This window comes from Aspergillus aculeatinus (genome assembly GCF_003184765.1).
Source record: "Aspergillus aculeatinus CBS 121060 unplaced genomic scaffold BO66scaffold_6, whole genome shotgun sequence".
NCBI classification, from domain to species: Eukaryota; Fungi; Ascomycota; class Eurotiomycetes; order Eurotiales; family Aspergillaceae; genus Aspergillus; species Aspergillus aculeatinus.
Window position 1 is genome coordinate 415490 of NW_020291475.1, and position 18154 is coordinate 433643.

The 18154-nt window shown below is 53.1% G+C and overlaps 2 protein-coding genes across 2 annotated transcripts; both read left to right on the forward strand.

Moving 5' to 3' along the window:
• Nucleotides 1-10422: 10422 nt before the first annotated feature.
• BO66DRAFT_314777 (uncharacterized protein) lies at nt 10423-11880 on the forward strand (the record flags this gene model as incomplete). Its single annotated transcript, XM_025643443.1, has 1 exon — nt 10423-11880. One exon carries the CDS (start codon nt 10423-10425, stop codon nt 11878-11880), a length of 1458 nt encoding a protein of 485 aa, XP_025507470.1.
• A 1250-nt stretch (nt 11881-13130) lies between these two features.
• On the forward strand, nt 13131-16104 carry BO66DRAFT_435126 (cora family metal ion transporter; the record flags this gene model as incomplete). Its single annotated transcript, XM_025650827.1, has 4 exons — nt 13131-13540; nt 13627-15654; nt 15741-15943; nt 16034-16104. 4 exons carry the CDS (start codon nt 13131-13133, stop codon nt 16102-16104), a joined length of 2712 nt encoding a protein of 903 aa, XP_025507471.1.
• Between the last annotated feature and the right edge of the window lie 2050 nt (nt 16105-18154).

The following is an 18154-nucleotide window of genomic DNA, read 5'->3' on the forward strand; positions in this document are numbered from 1 at the left end:
AACCGGATAGTCCGGTCACAATTATAGCAGAGCGAACATCGGAAGACGTGACACAGGATGAACAGCCTCCTAAGCAACACGGTGAACAGCCAAGCGCCCAGAAAACCCCAGAACAAATTACCGAAGTGCCAGAGCCCCTGCAAACGAGTACAACCGATGCGGAAGGTGTCTCCGATCAAGCGAAAGATGGAGTACAGTTGAAAGAAGTCACTGAGAAGCCGGTTGAGGAGTATTCCACGCCAGAGTTGCTGCCCGAAAGCAAAAGCATTGGTGACGGGCAGGACGGTAAATTAGCCGACCAAGAAGTTATTCCCGGCGGTTCCAACCCGGCGACTGAGACAACGGCCGTGCCTGGCAACGAGGCTACTGAGGGACAGCTCGATGTCTCTAGTACTGAGAGTGCACCGCCGAAGCTGTCGAAGAAGAAGAACAAGAAGAAGCAAAAGCAGGGCGAAAGCACCGACTTGGATGCTCCTGAGCTCTCGACGCATCTTGAAGAGCCTACCCAGTCGCTGGTACAGCAACCCCGAATGGAGAGTTTAGGATCAGCGGGGTCTGAGAAGGAGGTGGAGGTGCCCTCGCAAGATCCACCTTCACATGAGCAAGTCGGCTCAGAACATTCAACTGCAGCCGTAGAAGAGCCAGCCGGGTTGGCAACGGATGAAGGGCCACTGCCAGCTGAGGAATCTCTCCTTCCCGAACAACTTCCGGCCGAAGTGGTAGACCCCGAGCCTGCGCATGGGCAAGCACGGGAAGCGGAAGGAATTACTCGATTGGAAGGTGACAGTTTCGCTGAAAGCTTCGAGCAGGGAAACTCTGCTGAGGCTCCTTTGTTGGACAGCGTCGCGAAACCTGAATTGGAATCTTCCATCGACGTTGAAGAGATAACCCCGGATACTGTGGCTTCGGGCAAGAAGGCCAAGCGGGATAAAAAGAAGAAAAAGAAGAGCAAGGGCTCAGTCTCTATGACAGACAATGAGGGCCCAGCAACTATTGACATTACTGAGCCTTCCGTTGAGCCTGTTGCTGAGCCTGAGCCTATCGTTGAGGCTATTCCTCAGCACACCACCCAGGCTATTCAAGAGTCTTCCGCTGAGCCCACTTCTGAGCCCGAGCCTTCCACTGGGCCTTCTACCGAGCCTGTTGCTGAGGCTGTACCTGAGCCCGCCACTGAGGCTGCCCATGAGCCTTCCGCTGAACCTATCGCTGAGCCCATCGCTGAGCCTTTCACTGGGCCTTCTACCGAGCCTACCGCTGAGTCTGCTTCTGAGCCTATCACTGAGCCCACTACTGAGCCTAAACCTTCTGTTGAGCCTTCCGTTGAGCCTCCCACTCAGGCTACCGCTGAACCCGCTGCTGAGCCTACTGCCGAGTCTGTTCAGGAGAATGATACGGAGAAGCTTGAATCCAGCAAGCAGGAGTCTACAATGGAGTCTGACGGACCATCTGATGGATATATTATGGTGGAGCATCCACAGGAGATTCCCGACTCCTCGGAGACAGGCACTGCAACTGTATCGGAGGCGCCTGCTTCATCGAGTGCCGTGGTCCATGAAGCACCTGCAAGTAATACCGAATTCATGCAGCCGGGCTCGGAAATTGAGGAAGAAGCCTCCCAAAAAGTGGACAAAGAGCCTGTCCCTGTTGTTGACGAAACAGTCGTGAGCGAAACTGAGCCCGTAGAGCCCAGCGCAACAGACGTACCAACGATAGAGGAGCCCGCAGCCCAGCCGGCAGAATCAGGAGTTGGCAAAGAATCTCAAAATCTTGGCGAGCCCCTCGATCCTGATGCGGAACCTGTCTTCGTCAAGATTGATAGCACTCAAGAAGATGTCTTTGAAGACGCTGAGGAGTTTAGAAAGCCTGAAGCCGTGACCAGTGATGACAATGAGCGCTCTGCTCTAGATGATAAGGTCGATCAGATGGTGTCACCAGCAGCCGTGGAAGAGGTTCTGACGGACAAGCTATTAACTGAGCCAGATTTGATTGGCAGTGAGCATGAAACGGAGCAAAAAAGGGACGAGAGTCTTGAGCGCCGTGCTCAGCATGACCTGACTGCCAAAGAGACCAACTTGGGCGCTTCTACCACCGAGCAGCTTCGCGACGACGTTCCTGTTCTAGTCGAGCAAGTCGATACACCTGAAACCTCGATGGCAAATGATGCTCAAGGTGCCAGTACAGAAACCGAGACTCTGTCGCGCAAAGCGAGTAAAAAGAAGAAGAAGAACAAGCGCAAAAGTGCAACAGAGGCAACAGCAGAAGAACCCACCGTCGATGAACCCCAATTAGAACCATCTAGTCAACCAGTACTGGAGGCTGAAGCCGAGTCAAACACGGAAGCTAGGCCTGAAGACATTGGGGAGCCAGATGCGACCGGCGAGGATTCATCGAGTGCTGAGCCATCCGGGCAAGATCCCCTTGAGAGCGCTAAGGTGGAAATTGTTGAAAGCCAAGGGGCCCAAGAAAGTGCCCCAGAAGCTGTGACTGGTATTTCGGCTGAGCGTCAAACAGACAACTGCGGCGAAATGAAGTTGGAGGCAAGTAGTGACGTGACCGAGGAAGATCAATCGAATAAGAAAGGGAAGAGCAAGAAGAAAAAGAAGAACCGGAAGTCTACAACTTTGACCGACTTTCAGCCCGAGCCCGAGCCCGAGCCTGAATCCGTGCCTGAAATCGATGCCACACAGGCTGCCGATGCGGGCTTTGCTACCGAACCCCTGCACCAAACAAGCGGTGAAGTTTCACTTGACGGAGGCCAGGATTTGCACTCAAAGAGCTTGGAGACTCCTTCCGATAACGTGACAGCGGACGCCATAGTCCCGGACACAGAGCTCAACTCCACGAATCGTCCGTTGGAGGAAGGTGTTGAAGCCAATGATGACACAACACATATCTCCAACCGAGAAAAGTCGGCAGACAAGGATGCTCCTGCATCTACGGGAGGTGCTCCAGCTGTTACAAAAGCTCCCGTCGAATCCTCCGAGGTCATCTCTGCATCAAATGAGAGCGCCCCCGCTTCCACTGAAGAGCCTGCCTTCACCGAAGAGGTCCCGACTGTGACGGAGGCCCCTGTGGAGACTCCAGAGACCGTCCCTGTGTTGACTGAAGAGACTTCTGCTCAGCCCGAAGAACATTCCACAAATCTTGAGGACTTTCCAGCTCGTACGGAGGATGAACTTGCCGCGACGACTCCACATAGCAAGCAAGAAGAGCAGGTTGTGAGCGAGGAATCGAACACAATAGCTGCACGTCAGAAAAACCAAGCACCTGAAGAGCCTCCGATGACTGCCGCGCAAAAGAAGAAAGCCAAGAAAGAAAAGAAGAAGCTACAGAAGCAGAAGGCTAAGTCATTGGATGGCACTTCTCTGTCTGAGCCCGGAACGCCCAAGACCTCTGAGAGCCCCCGAGATACGGAATTCTCAGCTACTGAAGAAATTACAACTCCTCTAGATCCTTCAAGGCTGGAGATCACTCTGGGTGACAAGAATGAGGAACAGGAGTCTGGCAAAGAATACACTCAAGATACCGCCACAGATGAGGCAGCAGCAGCAGCAGCAGAGGAGGTAAACATGGCCGAAAACTCCGAAGCGATGCCTGGAGCCAGAGACTTGAGCAAAAATACGTCAGCCGAGCCTCAGACTCTTACCAAACCAGCCGACGAGCAAGCCGGAGATGAAGTTTCTCCTGTTGCTGAGATGAAGTTCTCACCAGAAATATTGGCAACTGCCGAGGCACTTCCAGTTGAGGGGCAAGAAGATGCTCATGCCGACAAGGGAGATGTGGGGAACGGAAACGAGACGTCTGATGCACTGGATACTTTAGGGCCTAGCGTCGAAGATCCGGAGGGTCTCGCTGATACACGTATAGACCCTGAACAACAGAATCCAGACCCCGCTGAACAACCGCAAGAACAGCCTGAGGCCGTTATCTTTCCTGCCTTGGATCCTGTGACCCACCACGAAGAGCCAAAATTCGAGCTTGCTGCAGATCAGGAAAAGGACGACGCAGTAGTAGCAGGAACAGAAGTAGCTACTGCCCAGAGCAACACCCCAACTCATGGTATCTCCGAAAGTACGGGTAAGTCTGAGGCAGATGCTCAGGCAAGCTTGGTCGACAATCCCTCCGAGGTCAACGAGTCTCAGGACGATGTTGTAGCTGATTCGCGAGAGGAATCAGTTGAAGATGAGCCTCAAACCTCGTCTTCAGTCAAGTCGAATAAGGACAAGAAAAAGAAAAAGAAGAAGAATAAATCAATGTCCTTAGATGAGACACCGGAGGCTGTCCCAACAGTCGAATCGACCGAGCCTGTCGAAGCGTCTTCTACAGCAGACATCGAAGCCGTTCCCTCTACTGACGATGCAAAGGTCACGGCAGCTGCGGATGTTAGTTCTAATGAAGTGACTGAGCAGACTCAAATTGTCGAAGCCGCGCTTACAGGCGAAGCCATGCAGGGGCCCCAGGACGAGCCCAAGCGTCAATTGTCAGAAGAGCCTTCGGTAGAGGTCTTGGAAGAACCCGTATCAGAGCCCGAAAACCAACCCGTGGAAACTACGCCGGGGCTCCAGACCGCAAAATCCAAGAAAAAGGCTAAGAAGGACAAGAAAAAGCGCAAATCCGTGGCCTTTGCAAATGGACAGTCTACAGACATGAGTGAGCCTTTTGAGGAGGCTAGCGAGGAATTACACCAGGACTTCACGCAAACGCCTGGAGACGACGCTTCAGCTGAGTCAAGCAAAGCAATTGAGGCATCTCTTACCGAGAAATCCGGGCAGAACGAAAGCAATGAATCGCTTCCTGTCAATGAAGAGTTCCCGAGCTTGGTCGATGAAACTGCACCTTCGGAAAGCAACCCAGATGTCGCTGATGAGGCTTGTCCGGAATTCGATGCTCAAGCAGCGAAGGAGACTGTTGATTCGCCTTCGGACAAGATAGAGAAAGAACCGACAGCTCCAGGAATGGACAATGAGTCTCAGGCGGCAGCAGCATCCACTCAAGAATCTCAAGTCATGGAATCAGCTGGTATGCCCGCTGGCAGCGCCGATGAAGCGGAAGGAACTTTGGCCATTTCGGAAACAGCGCATGACACCCCCACCCTACCGGAAACCACCGTGGCTGAAAGTCTAGAAGCAAATGACAGGTCCGAGCCTTCTTTTTCCAATACCCTGGAGGACCAGACCCTCACTCAGACTACCGAGCCGGAAGTCGGTTCCGCCATGTCCAAGAAGGATAAGAAAAAGGAGAAAAAAAAGAAGCGCAAGTCATTAGCTCTCGCTGAGAATGCTAGTGCTACGACTCCAGAGTCCGCAGTTGACAGCACTGCAACGGAACCGGCAACTCCTGCTGAGCCAAATTCTTCAAACGAGCCAGATACAGCCGTGGAAATTACGGCTCCTGAGACCGGTCGTGCTGAGGACGCGGTGCAGCAAGCCGAGCAAACCGAGCAGGTCGAGCAGGCCGAGCAAGCCGATGAAAATACCACTTCAATGTCAGCGAAGGCAAGAAAAAAGGCAAAGAAGGCGAAGAAGCGCTTGTCAAAACTCCAACATGCGAACAACGCTGCTTACAATGAAACTCTACCTTTATCGGAAGGCGCAGAGATCCACGCCGAAGAACCTCAAGACCCAAGCGATATTCAATTAGCGACCGAGACCGAGACCGAGACCGAGACCGCGGAAGCATCGCAGGAGGCGGCAATCATACCTGCCGAAGATGACGGTAAAGATATTCAGTCCCACGGCACCGAACTGCACGGCGGAAACGATAAAGATCTGACTTGGACTGATGACATGGTTCCGCAGGTAGAGCAACAGCAAGCAACTTCGCCAGCTTGTCCTCCCCAAGTCGAACCTGAGAACCCCGAATCCGCGCCTGCACCAGCCTCTGTGAAGTCCGTTGGACCACTTCGGGACATTATTCCGAGCAGAGAGGGCTCAGAAGAAATCGAGTCATCCGTGGTCCAAGACTCGGCACAAAGGGAGGCGGCGGATGAAGAACTGGCTACGCTGCGACCTGGAAATGCAGGGAAGGAGAGCGAGTTTGAAGCAGTGATACCGCAAGAAGAGGATAAAGTTGGCGAGCAGCAGACTACGGGATATGTCACCGAGGTCCTAGGTCAAGATAACGTGGAGGATACGAGTATTGCATCGGTCGACAGGAGAGAATTCGAAGGTGTTGAACACACTGAATCCCAAGAGCAGGCTTTGCCTGCCGGAACAGATACAAAGTACGATGCTAGTCCCCCGGCAGCGGGCGAGGAACCAGCCGTCCAACCACTTGAAACTGTCCCTGGGATGGAAGTAAACAAGGACAACTCCCTACCTGATGCGGATATTCTCGGAGAGAAGCCCAAGCGGAAAAAGAGCAAGAAGGACAAGAAACGGAATAAACGCCAAGCAGAGACAGCAGCCAGCGGTCATCATCAGGAGGGACAGGTGTCTGGTGCCACAACTGTAGTTGAAGATGCAGGTCTTGCTGCAACACTAGCTCCTGCTACAGAGGCGAAGCTAGAGCCGGATACATTGGGACAACCTGATTCAAGTTTAGACGAAAAAGCTGAAGCGGACATCGCTGATACTCAAACGAATGTCCATCCTGATGAAGGACTCGAGAAAGCAAAAGATATCTCACCTGTGACCCCTCTTGAGGATGATATTCCAGTCGGTGACCGTGAATCAAGTTCTGTAATCCCCGAGAATGTTGTTGAGGAGGATTCTGTTTCGAAGGCTGGCGACTGGAAGGACCATGTTCTACAGCCTGTTACATTAGAAGATGTGAGGCGGGAGCTTCCAGAATCAGAGGCTACTCCTGATGTTTTTGTTCTCGATGATGCTTCTCGCGAGGTTGCGCCAGAAGTTGTTACGCCTGAGCCTGTTGCTTCTGAGATTGTCACTTCTAGAGATATGGCTCTTGGTGAGGAGGTTGAGCCTGATGTTGGCAATTCTGAGGTTGTTCCAGAGGTTGTCCCAGAGGAGAATGTCCCAAAGGAGTTTGTTCCTGAAGCTGTTGTTCCTGGGCAGATTCCTTTCCAGGAGGAACCTGTTGCTGAGGCTGTTTCTCAGCAAGGGGCAATTCCTGAGACTGTCTCCCAAGCCGTTCCCGCAAAACCGGAAAGGTCAAGCGTCACAGCACCACAAATTGAATCGCCAGAAGCTGTGCTGCCAGGGATTGTCCGTCCGGAGGGGCCCGTTGCAGAAGTTGAAGAAGCAAAGACCGACGTTGCGGGGTCAACCCTGATAGCTATGAGCCCAGAGGCTCTGGCTCCAGTCCCTGCGAATAAAAGTCTATCAGGGCCAGAGGATATTCCTTTGAACTCCGTGTTCCAGGGAGACTCGGTCCCAATCCCGGATATGACACTCGATGCAAGTCAAGAGCCAAAGGCATCTAAGGAGTCTCCTCCCATGAAAATAAAAAAGAATAAAAAAAGCAAAAAGGCATCACTGTTGAATGAAGAGACAGCGAGGCTCCCGGAGCCAGTTGAAACGTCGGTCGAGGCTGAGCAGGAGCCGAATGATCTGCCTAAGCCAGCAACTACCTCCGAAACCTTAGCTGAGAAACGTGTTGATATCGAAGAAGTTCCAGAATTTGAGGCCGAGTCGAGCGGTGCGCAGGAGTTCTCAGGCTCAATCGATCAGACCGAGGATCTCCGTTCAATGGTCGAAGTAGGTCCTAGTCGTGAAGGCGGTTCTGAGCAAGAGCCTATGCCTCATATCTCAGAGCTACAGGCGTCATCATTAGCACAAGGCGTGATGGATCCGGAGCCAACGGAAGGAACCCTGAATTCGGCGGGAGACTCCACAGAGGTGATAGCAGAAGTTCGTCACGAGGAGACTACTGAAGAGATGAATTATGGGAGGACTTTAAGTCGCAAAGAATCAGCGAGGAAAAAGAAGAAGGCGAAAAAGGTAACTGAAGGAGACCAAGAGAAACCAATTAAGCCGGTTCTTGCGGAAGACGCAGCATCAGACGAAGCCGCTCGGGAAGAGTCAGTACTTGATCAAAATGAGCTCGAGAAGAGCGTTCCCAAAAGCGCCCTGTTGCAGGATACAAGTCATCATGCTGCCCCTGAAGGAACGACAACTTCACAAGAGGCTTTAGAGCCTCTACCAGCAGTAAAAGACTATGGTCCTGAATCCTCGCCGCTGGGTAGTTCACATGCCGACAAGCTCACGACACGCAATGATCTTTACCCATCCGCGGAGCAAGTAAGCTTCAATGAGGTTCAGAAAGTTGAAGACAGTCAAACTCCAGGATCCAGATCGAATGATGACTCCAAAGCTCTTTCGGAATTGCTTCCGGAAACTCCCCTGATCAAGAACGATGAGATGAACAATGATACGGCAGAAGGCTCTTGGATCGAACCAGATACTACGGTGCCATTGAATCGGAAGCTATCTAAGAAGGAGAAAAGAAGAGCCAAACAGAAAGCTGAAAAGGAGGCTGCTCAAACAACGCGTCAAGTGCAGCAAGTTCAGTACGAGATAGAAACCAGTCAACCAGAAATATCTCCTGTCTTGCCAGCAACCAGCATCGTACATGCCGAAAGGGTACCCATCAATCCCTCCGAAGGTAAGCCTCAGGAAACAGACCCTACGTTCGAGCAGCCCGCAGAGGATGACAATGGCTGGCCCTTGATAGACTGGGGGAAAGCACAGATCGATACCACAGAGCGAACCCCGGATTCGTCCCCAGAAGCCCGCGCTATTCCCTTTGAGCCAGGCATTGCCGAATTCGACGAGACTGCTATCCCCGAAGGTATCACAAGACGATCGAGCTTGCAAGGCAGATATAGCAGAGCAAGGGATTTTAGCCTATCACAAAGACAAGATCTCCAAGAAGGCAAATTCCGGCTTGACACAGCTCCCCTTGCAATTGACGCCTCCACTACAGAAGGGAAAGAGACTCGAAAAGATCAGCTTGAGGATGTGGACCACGAAGAGGAAGGTGCTCGTGCCCAAGAATCCGAGGCTCAATCCAGCAAACCAAGCCTGGTAGCAAGTATCTTTCCGGAGCTAGAGCGCGGCTTTTTCCGTCGGCCGGCTTCGATTCCAGATCTCGGGTCAGCAAAAGATGGGGCTGAGGAAGAGACCGTTGGCAAGGAAGCGATTCGCGACAGCGACAAGGTCTTGGAAGCTCCCATCGCGACCGAAGAAGGCTCAGGCAACGAGGATCCTACGCCTAAGGTGAAGCTGAATGACTACATGACTACGACAGAGCAGCAAACCGGGCAAGTGGATGAAGCTGAAAATCCTGTTATTGACGTCGAGGTTGGCCCTGCATACAATGTCTCCGTGCTTTCGGACGGGCCACACGAAACATCCCGATCGATCGAGATTCAATGGGAGGGGACAGAGGAGAAGGATCAACATGCTGCAACGCACACCGACACACCCATCCAGCATCAGATCCCTCTATACGCACTGTCACCCCTACATGAACGTTCATCGGTGCTGGTTCGATCCTCGCCCCCGATTGACGTGGAAATTGGACTGCCGACTCCATCACAACCAGAATCTACGTGTGAGCTTCGACGTAGCCCTTCGATTCATGGGCGGCACGGGCAAAGCACCACCCCTCAGCGTCGATCATGGTCTCTAGACGAACAGTCAAGTGCATCAGGAAGAACGCCTTCACCGCCAGGAGCGGGTCGAGGCTCAGCCTCGCCCCCCCGGACGCCACTGCATACCATCCAGGAACATGAGCTCGGGGATCGATCGAAGAGACCCACCAGCCCCGGTCGTGGCACACCCCATCTGGAGATGAAACCGGAGCATGTGCTTTCACCCACTCCTCAAACTCCTCCGCCAAGCAGGAAGTTCACAGACAATGCTTTAGCTCGCCAGGCCTGGCCAACATCCAAAAGGAGCGATGATGATGATGATGATGATGATGATGATGAAGTGGAGGGAGTTCAAAAGCGTCTACCAGATCATTGGCGGGGGATTCCGAGCGAATTATCATCAGGTGGTTCAGGAGAAATGGGAAAAATGATGAAAACGCCTGAACAGGAAAAACCAATCCTGCGACCAACGAGGAGTAAGCGCTCATTACGACGAACGCCTCGCAGTATGAGCAGTATGATGAGCGGAGGTGATTTGCGGGCGGTCAGTCAAGCGCTGGAGGCGGAGGCGGAGGCGGGCCAGCCTCCTTCTGCTTCTGCTTCTGCTTCTGCTTCCGACCTGAACATTGAGCGCATCGCTTCTTCTTCTTCCTATGACCCCGTCACCGACAAGGGCAAACGGCCCCTCCGAAACATGACCGATGTTTATGTAAGTGGATTCTTTTACTTTTTTACCTTTGCCGATAGAAAGAAGAAGAACTAACCATGGTTGTGCTTGTTTGTTGTTGTCACAGGAGGGGTGGGGAGAAACACCCAGTTCGCCTCGGTCGCCGAGCCGACCGCCCAGCATCCGCCATCGTCGCAGCATGCAACACCTTCAAGAACTCGAATCCCGTCTCGATTCCTTGATCTCCGAAAATCGCCTACTCGTTGCTGCTCGCGAGGCGGCCGAAGATAAATTGCGTAATGCTAGTGTAGCTCGTCGGAAAAGCGACCATGCCCTCAACCGAAGCGATGCTGACCTGCGCGACCGGTCAGCAGAGGTGGAACAACTCAAGAGCTCAGTCGAGTGGCTGCAGAAAGAGGTCTCCCGACTGACAGGAGAAAACGAATCTCTGTTGACCGCGAATTCGGGTTTGACCGCCACCCATGCCTCCGAAGTTCAGGCCATGCAGGGCGCCTACGATCGCAAAATTGAGGAACTGCGTACTGCAAATCAGCAACTCTCTACCGAAATGCAGACCAAGATTCGCCAGGAGATTGACGGCGCCGTGTCTCAGAAGGATCACGAGCTCCGACGATTGCGAGAGGAGTTGGAGACGACCCGCGACAGGGTCAAACAGCTACAACAACAGATTGCGGAGAATATGCGGGACGAGGTGCTCGTCTTTCGCGATGAGGACTACTTCGATGCTGCGTGCCAGAAGCTCTGCGGGCATGTGCAGCAGTGGGTCCTGCGCTTTTCTAAACATTCCGATCATCGTCGCTGCCGCAAGCTAAGCGATCTGCAAGACGAGAAGATCGCCGACCGGTTCGACAATGCCATTTTGGATGGCTCCGAGGTCGACTTTTACCTTGCCGACCGTGTCCGACGTCGTGATGTGTTTATGTCGGTCGTGATGACCATGGTGTGGGAATACATCTTCACTCGATATCTTTTCGGCATGGATCGCGATCAGCGACAGAAGCTCAAATCACTGGAGAAGCAGCTGTCCGAGGTGGGGACGCGGAGTTCGATTCACCGTTGGCGAGCCACTACCTTGACCCTGCTTGCACGACGACCAATATTCTCGAAGCAGCGGGAGACCGACACTGAAGCGGTGGCTCTCGAGATCTTCGACACGCTGTCACGCCTTCTTCCGCCGCCTAGCAATGTTGAAGCGCAGCTGCTGGATTCTCTGCGCAAGGTGCTGCGAGTCGCTGTCCATCTGTCAATTGAGATGCGTACGCAACTGGCGGAGTATATCATGTTGCCTCCGCTGCAGCCGGAATACGACACTAATGGCGATCTCGCCCGCCAGGTCTACTTCAACGCCTCGCTAATGAACGAGCGCAGTGGCGAGACCACGTCGAATGAGGAGCTGGAGTCTCAGCAGGCTGTGGTTCGCATTGTTCTATTTCCCTTGGTGGTGAAGAAGGGTAATGATGCGGGTGACGGGGACGATGAAGTGGTCGTCTGTCCGGCCCAAGTGCTCATTGCACGACCAAACAAGGATAAGAGGGTGTCCAAAATGCTCAGTGGTGATCGTATGTCGCTCGATGCCACCCGATCGGTGCACAGCGCGGCTCCGTCGTCTACGATGGACTTGAGCAACGTGATTTGAGGCGTCACACTTGAATCATGGGAAGCTCAAGATCCATGGTGGTTCTGACGGGGTATAAAGTTGCACACCGGCTCTTATACCCTCTATCTCCTTGGACACTATGTGTTCGCCTCTTTTTTTCTCTTTTTCTTTCTTTCCTGATTCTTACTTCTCAGGGAATTTGCACTTGAAGGCGTCCTGGACAAGGGAGGACTGGCTGGGTTGGTTCCGTCCCACAAACGGTAATGAATAATTTCAGATGCATGAGGAACGGTTTCATCCTCAGTATCTGCAAAATTGATGATGTTAATGATGATGTCCGCAATCTCTTTTAGAGTTGACGATCTATCACGGCTTTTTACTTAGGTTATTCATGTGTTGTTTATGTATGGTTCTGTATTTGGTTGCCTTTCTCCTGTTGGATAGTGGATTGAAGGGTGTGTAATAATTTTTTTATATGTACATGACGCGATGAATGAAAGTTGTTCATGCTTCCGATCTTCTTTTGATAAGTAATTGTAACACGACAGAGCGAGTCAACTACCGTGCCGTGGGCGCGTGATGTCATGATGGCTGGAGTTGAACCTTCGCAAGAAGAAGGCGGTGAGCAGCCGAAAGTGGGCTGGGTCCAGCCTACCTTAGTAGTAGCGTGTGCCGTCATGCATTGAGCATCGACCACCATCGACCATCAATCAGTCAGACCCTCTCCTTATCTCCCTCTCTCTACAACCTCTGACTCCTCTCTTCCCCGTCTGTCTGCTACCTACCTACTATTCCACTCTACTTTCCCTCTTCGGACAAGTCTTGTCTTGCGCATACGTCGACGTACCTCCCCTAAACCCCCCATGTTCCACCCAAGTCTGCCTTTCACTCGCCAATCGCTCCTCGTTCGTCGCCCCGGGCCCTGATGAAGTGTCTCTGCGAATGCTATGTTGAGCTCGACAAGGCGTCCAGCTCCTGCATGAACATTCAACCTTGCATTTTTACAGATCTCCCCTCGTTCGCGTCTTAGTCCGTTTAGTCTTATTTCTTCTATGGTTGTATTTTTTTTGTTTCTGTGACTGGTTTTAATTATTTTTGGCTTTTTTTTCCCCCCCGAAATAGACTCGGTGCGCTGGATTACTCGATTGATGATTCATCGGTCTAGCTATTGGTCCTTCAGTGTTTCCTCCTGCTGCAGTCCTGGAAATCCGGGCCTGTTTATTTCGCTGCCACTTGCGTTTTTAAACCGATCCTCGTGCATGCGGCCCTAAAGCCCCTCCTCAAGCATCATGCAGCCTACACCGTCAACTCCCCGGCAGACCGCCCCCAGCCCTAGCAAGCGCTCTGTCCACAACGGCCGAGGTGCGGACGCCAATTCGGGAACACCTCGTGCCTCTGTCAACCTGGAGACTTCCCGGCCGGGCATGAAGCCGGACGATGGCACAGCGAGCAGAGCAGGAACGCCCAAGTCTACCAAGCGGCGAAAACCCCGTCATCGGAAACGCCGTAATCGCCGGCAGTCGTTCCTCGGTGCAGAAGATTCCCACCCTGGCGCGGCTGGATCGTCGGTCGCTGATCCTGAGGATCTGAGCATGATGGCAGCAGGGCAGACCAACACGCAGGTACCCTTACCCTTCTACAACCTGAGGCGGGACCTCAGCAGCACGAGCCTTGAGAGCGAGGCCTTGCTGGATCATCGGTATGTGTGGTCTGATTGACACCCTTGCGGGTTTCCAACCTTGTTGCAAAGGTCTGGTGTGGCTAACAGTGGACATTGCGGTGCAGTAATCAACCTTCTATGCGGCCTCGGAGAGACAGCCGCCTTGGGCAGTCGTTTCGGCCGGGATCGCTCTCGACCCCTTATCGACTTGCTGGTGAGGCCGGTTCCCGCGGTCTATCGTCGAGGGGGAAGTCCTTTCGGGCGGGGGAGGACAGCGACGGAGAAGATGTGAACGATCGAACGCCATTAATCCCGCCATCCTCGGCCCATAGCCCTACGGTTCCCCGATATGGGACGGATTCCAAGTCTAGTCCGTTCTCCTTTCGTCAGCGGCGTTCTTCGGGCCAGTCTGGCTCGTCGCGATGCTCGCCCCGGGCGATCCCGAGTCCTGGCCTCGTGGAGCATGATCGTGACTACGATATCAACAATCCCCCGTCCATGCCCACCTCGCCCAAATTGGGGCCGGAGATGAACTACGACGATGCGGTGGTTACGGGGGCGGAATTCGACTTCATGCTAGCCAAATCCATCGACAATCGCATGGAGAATCTGGCTCGTTCACACGATGTGCTGATTGATGTGGATGCTGGAGGGGCCAAGGGACCCCCGCCGTCCATGGGGTCTTCGCCTCCTTCGCCGCACATGGCTCCTCATGAGGGCCTCCGGCGCCGGAAGACCATGCCCGCGGAGGAAGATGTCTGCTTCCCAACGGAAGCAGCATCGGAACTCGCTGACGAGGACGAGCTGCGGGCGCCCCGGGAAGACCACCGTCGACGACGGCGCCACCGCGAATGGCCTGAACTGTCCGTCTTAGATGAATGGAGTCGGCAAGAGAAGGAGGAGCGATCCGGGGCTCTGCGTGCCAAGACCATCAGCGAGCCGATGCTCGTTGAGGGTCGTCTTCGCCCTCAGTATCGACTCTGGCGCCGGGAAGAGGAAGAAGCGCCCTACCGATTCACTTACTTCAACGAGGAGTTCCAGAGCACCATCCACGCGCAGACTATCTCCGAGTTGGTACAACCGGGTGGTAGCTTCCGCGAGTTGTTCATTCCCGACCCACCCGAGCTGGAAGTCTCATCTGACGAGGATGAGAGCGAGCCGGAAGACCACCACGGGGAAGAGGCTCTAGGCAATAACCATGGTAGTCGCCAAGGCAGCCAGCCTGGTAATGGACACAATGACGCTAATCGGACAGGATATTTCAATCCGGCCAATCACAGCGGTGATGTCAATAATAACAATCATAACAACCACATTCCCAAGCAACATCCACGAATGTCGGTGATCAGCGAGGCCGTCTCGGAGGCTCGAACGTCAACGGACGTCTCCCCTGCCCGGAAGCAGAGCCAACCGAGACCTAAGCGCTACGGACCCCGGCCAACCTTCTGGCTCGATGTGCTGTCTCCGACCGATACCGAAATGCGGGTACTTGCCAAGGCCTTTGGCATCCACGCGCTGACAACAGAAGATATCATGATGCAAGAGGCGCGCGAGAAGGTGGAGTTGTTCCGGAACTACTACTTTGTCAACTACCGGACCTTCGAACAAGACCCGAACAGCGAGAACTACCTCCAGCCCGTCAACATGTACGTGGTTGTTTTCCGCGAGGGGGTGCTCTCCTTTCACTTTTCGCAGACGCCTCACCCGGCGAATGTGCGGCGGCGCATCCGGCAATTGATGGACTACCTGATTCTGAGCTCGGATTGGATCTCCTATGCGCTGATTGATGACATCACCGACGTGTTCGGGCCCTTGATCCAGGCCATTGAGGATGAGGTCGATGAGATCGACGAGAAGATCATGCAGATGCATTCCGATGAGCGCGGGCTTGTGTCGAACACCAAAGACGACGAGAAGGACAGCGTCTCCACCTCGTTGGCGCCCGGCGAGATGCTCCGGCGCGTGGGGGTTTGCCGCAAGAAGGTCATGGGGATGTATCGACTGCTGAGCAACAAGGCAGATGTGGTCAAGGGGTTTGCCAAACGGTGTAACGAACAGTGGGAGGTGGCGCCCAAGTCGGAAATCGGCCTGTACCTGGGCGATATTCAGGATCATATCATGACGATGACGAGCAGTCTGACCTACTATGAGACGTAAGTCTTTGTTTTTTTTTTTTTCCCCACATTCTTGGTCACGGCGGTTTTGTGGTGTACTGATGGGGGGCGGTGATTTTACTTAGGCTTTTGTCGCGGGCGCATTCGAACTACTTGGCGCAGATCAACGTTCTGATGAACGAACGGCAAGAACAGACCGCCGATGTGCTGGGGAAGCTGACGGTGCTGGGAACGATCGTCCTGCCACTGAACATCATCTGTGGTATGTGGGGGATGAACGTCAAGGTACCGGGGCAGGATGTAGACAGCCTGACCTGGTTCTGGTCTAGTAAGTTATTTTTTGTTTATGATTCTTATCTCCACCACGGTTGGTGGGTTGCATCTCCGGTGAACCAGGGTACTAATTGCATGCGTACAGTTACCGGGGGATTAATTCTGTTTGCTTTCGCATCATTCTACATTGCCAAGCGCGTGTATGGGATTGTATAGAATTGCTTTTGGAGCGAGGGGGTAAGTTAACTGTATTGTGTGTTGGCGGCGTCCTTCTGGAAAGCTTCTTTGGAGTAAGATCGGAGGGATAGAAGGGAGACCTCGTGACAGGTGGGGGAGGGGGAGGGATTTACGGGTCAATCGTGTGATACTCCTGCTGTCATTCTTATCATTCTTAATGTTGGAATCATTCCTGGTCTCAAGGATGATCTTCAAGGTTATTGTTGCGCAGTACCTATCCTTGCTTCCAGGTGTTTCCTATTCCAATGCTTTTTCTGTATATACGGGGAGCAAGCCAGCCAATCAGGCGGGAAGCAAGTAAGTACTGAGTATCTCTACTACCAATGTAAGAAGTATAGATGAGTGTGTTTCAGATATCTTGAACACCCCGATGAGGTAATGTTTATGATCTTATTATTATTAACTCCGTAATGGTTCGAACGATCTTTAATAATTCCAAGGCAGGCTCGGATGAAGTCATCATGACTGGGGGGAGATCAGTACGTCTTGTGACAGGCGGTAAGAGAGGATTACCTTCACGCGGCTGGTAATCTTACCTCAGTTGCGTCACTGCTGGTAATGTAAAATACTCGTAACTTACTCCGTACTCCGGAATCACTCATCCTTCTTTCTCTGCGTGTACAGTACTCCGTATTAGGTATTCAGTAGGTACTTCCATTCCTTCTCTTCCTTCTCGTTCTCTTCCTTTCCTCTTCTCTTCTCTCTCCCTCTCTCTCTCGCCTTACACATACAACATACACACTTCTCCCCCCTCCTTCTTTCTTTTCTCTCCTTCAGCTTTGGTCATTGTCCAGGTCGGGTCAAGTCAGGATGTGAATGTCTTCCTCCACTGTCTCCATTCCCATTAGCCACCTGTGAAGGACACTAGAGCTGCCGGTGCCTTGACGTGGGCGACTGTCATTGGGTGTGAGTGCTCCAGTCCCCTGAGTGGGCAAAAGCCAGCGGGTGTCGCCCTTATCACCACACACTGTAAGTTACCCACCACTAACGTACACCACCACCACCACCATCATCATCATCATCAACTGCCACCACTGCCACCACTGCCACCACTGCTACTACTGCTGGTACAGTACAACACCTCCTCCTCCTCTGCCTCTGCCTCTGGCTTCTTTTCAACCTTCGCGAATGTCCTTGCGTCCTGCCACCTGGGCCCGCACCTGCCAATAGAACCCGCCCCCCTCCCCCCCTCCTCCTCTCGATCCCTCCACCCTCCTCCAGCCTATCCACATCGCTCTCACCTGATTTTATGTCCTCCTATGGTCCTCGACTAACTCACCAACGGCTTGGAAGCTTGTTCTAGACGTTGTCCATATTTCCCACCACCTACACACACACCCACCCACACCCACACACACACACCACACACCACCCCTCCCCTCCCTTCTCACTGCTTGATCAAGTTATGTGCACCACTGTCTCCGCCCTTACGGCTTTGGTCTGCCTGGATCTTTACTTGGTTTTTTCCTGACTCGACCTTTGCGCAATTCACATACATCCTCAGTCCCAACATTTTGTCCTCCCTCTTTCTCTCCTACAACCTAAATCCTAAATCGGCTGCTACCGCTACCGTGGAGACTATTGTTTATCCTCTCCGCGCTATCTCGATAACGGTTTCTCCCGCTCCGAGGTGCTTTGTCCGTTCGCAGCATGTGGCCGGCCTCCATTCGCCCTCCGACTACTCTTTGGACTGTGTAACGTCGTGTTGTACAACAGGAAACCATTGATTCGCAAGTGCGGCGACCACTCAGTGGTGTCTGCGGTTCTGCATTCTCAAGCTCCGAATCTCCTGACTCTTTTGGCAACCCCAGTGTCTCAATCTGGGCGTTTTCCGTGTTTGCCTTCTCTCTAATCTTTATTTTTCCACGCCCTGGTCCCGGCTTTCCCGCGCCCGCTTGGTGCTCACCGAATTTTTCGAGTCCTTTTCCCCCTCTTCGTGTTTGCCTTCCACCGACTCTTATCCTGGTTCCCTCTCGGACCTCCTGATTTCTGAAAGGGTTGTCAGCAAATCTCTGACGCAGCAGAAGTC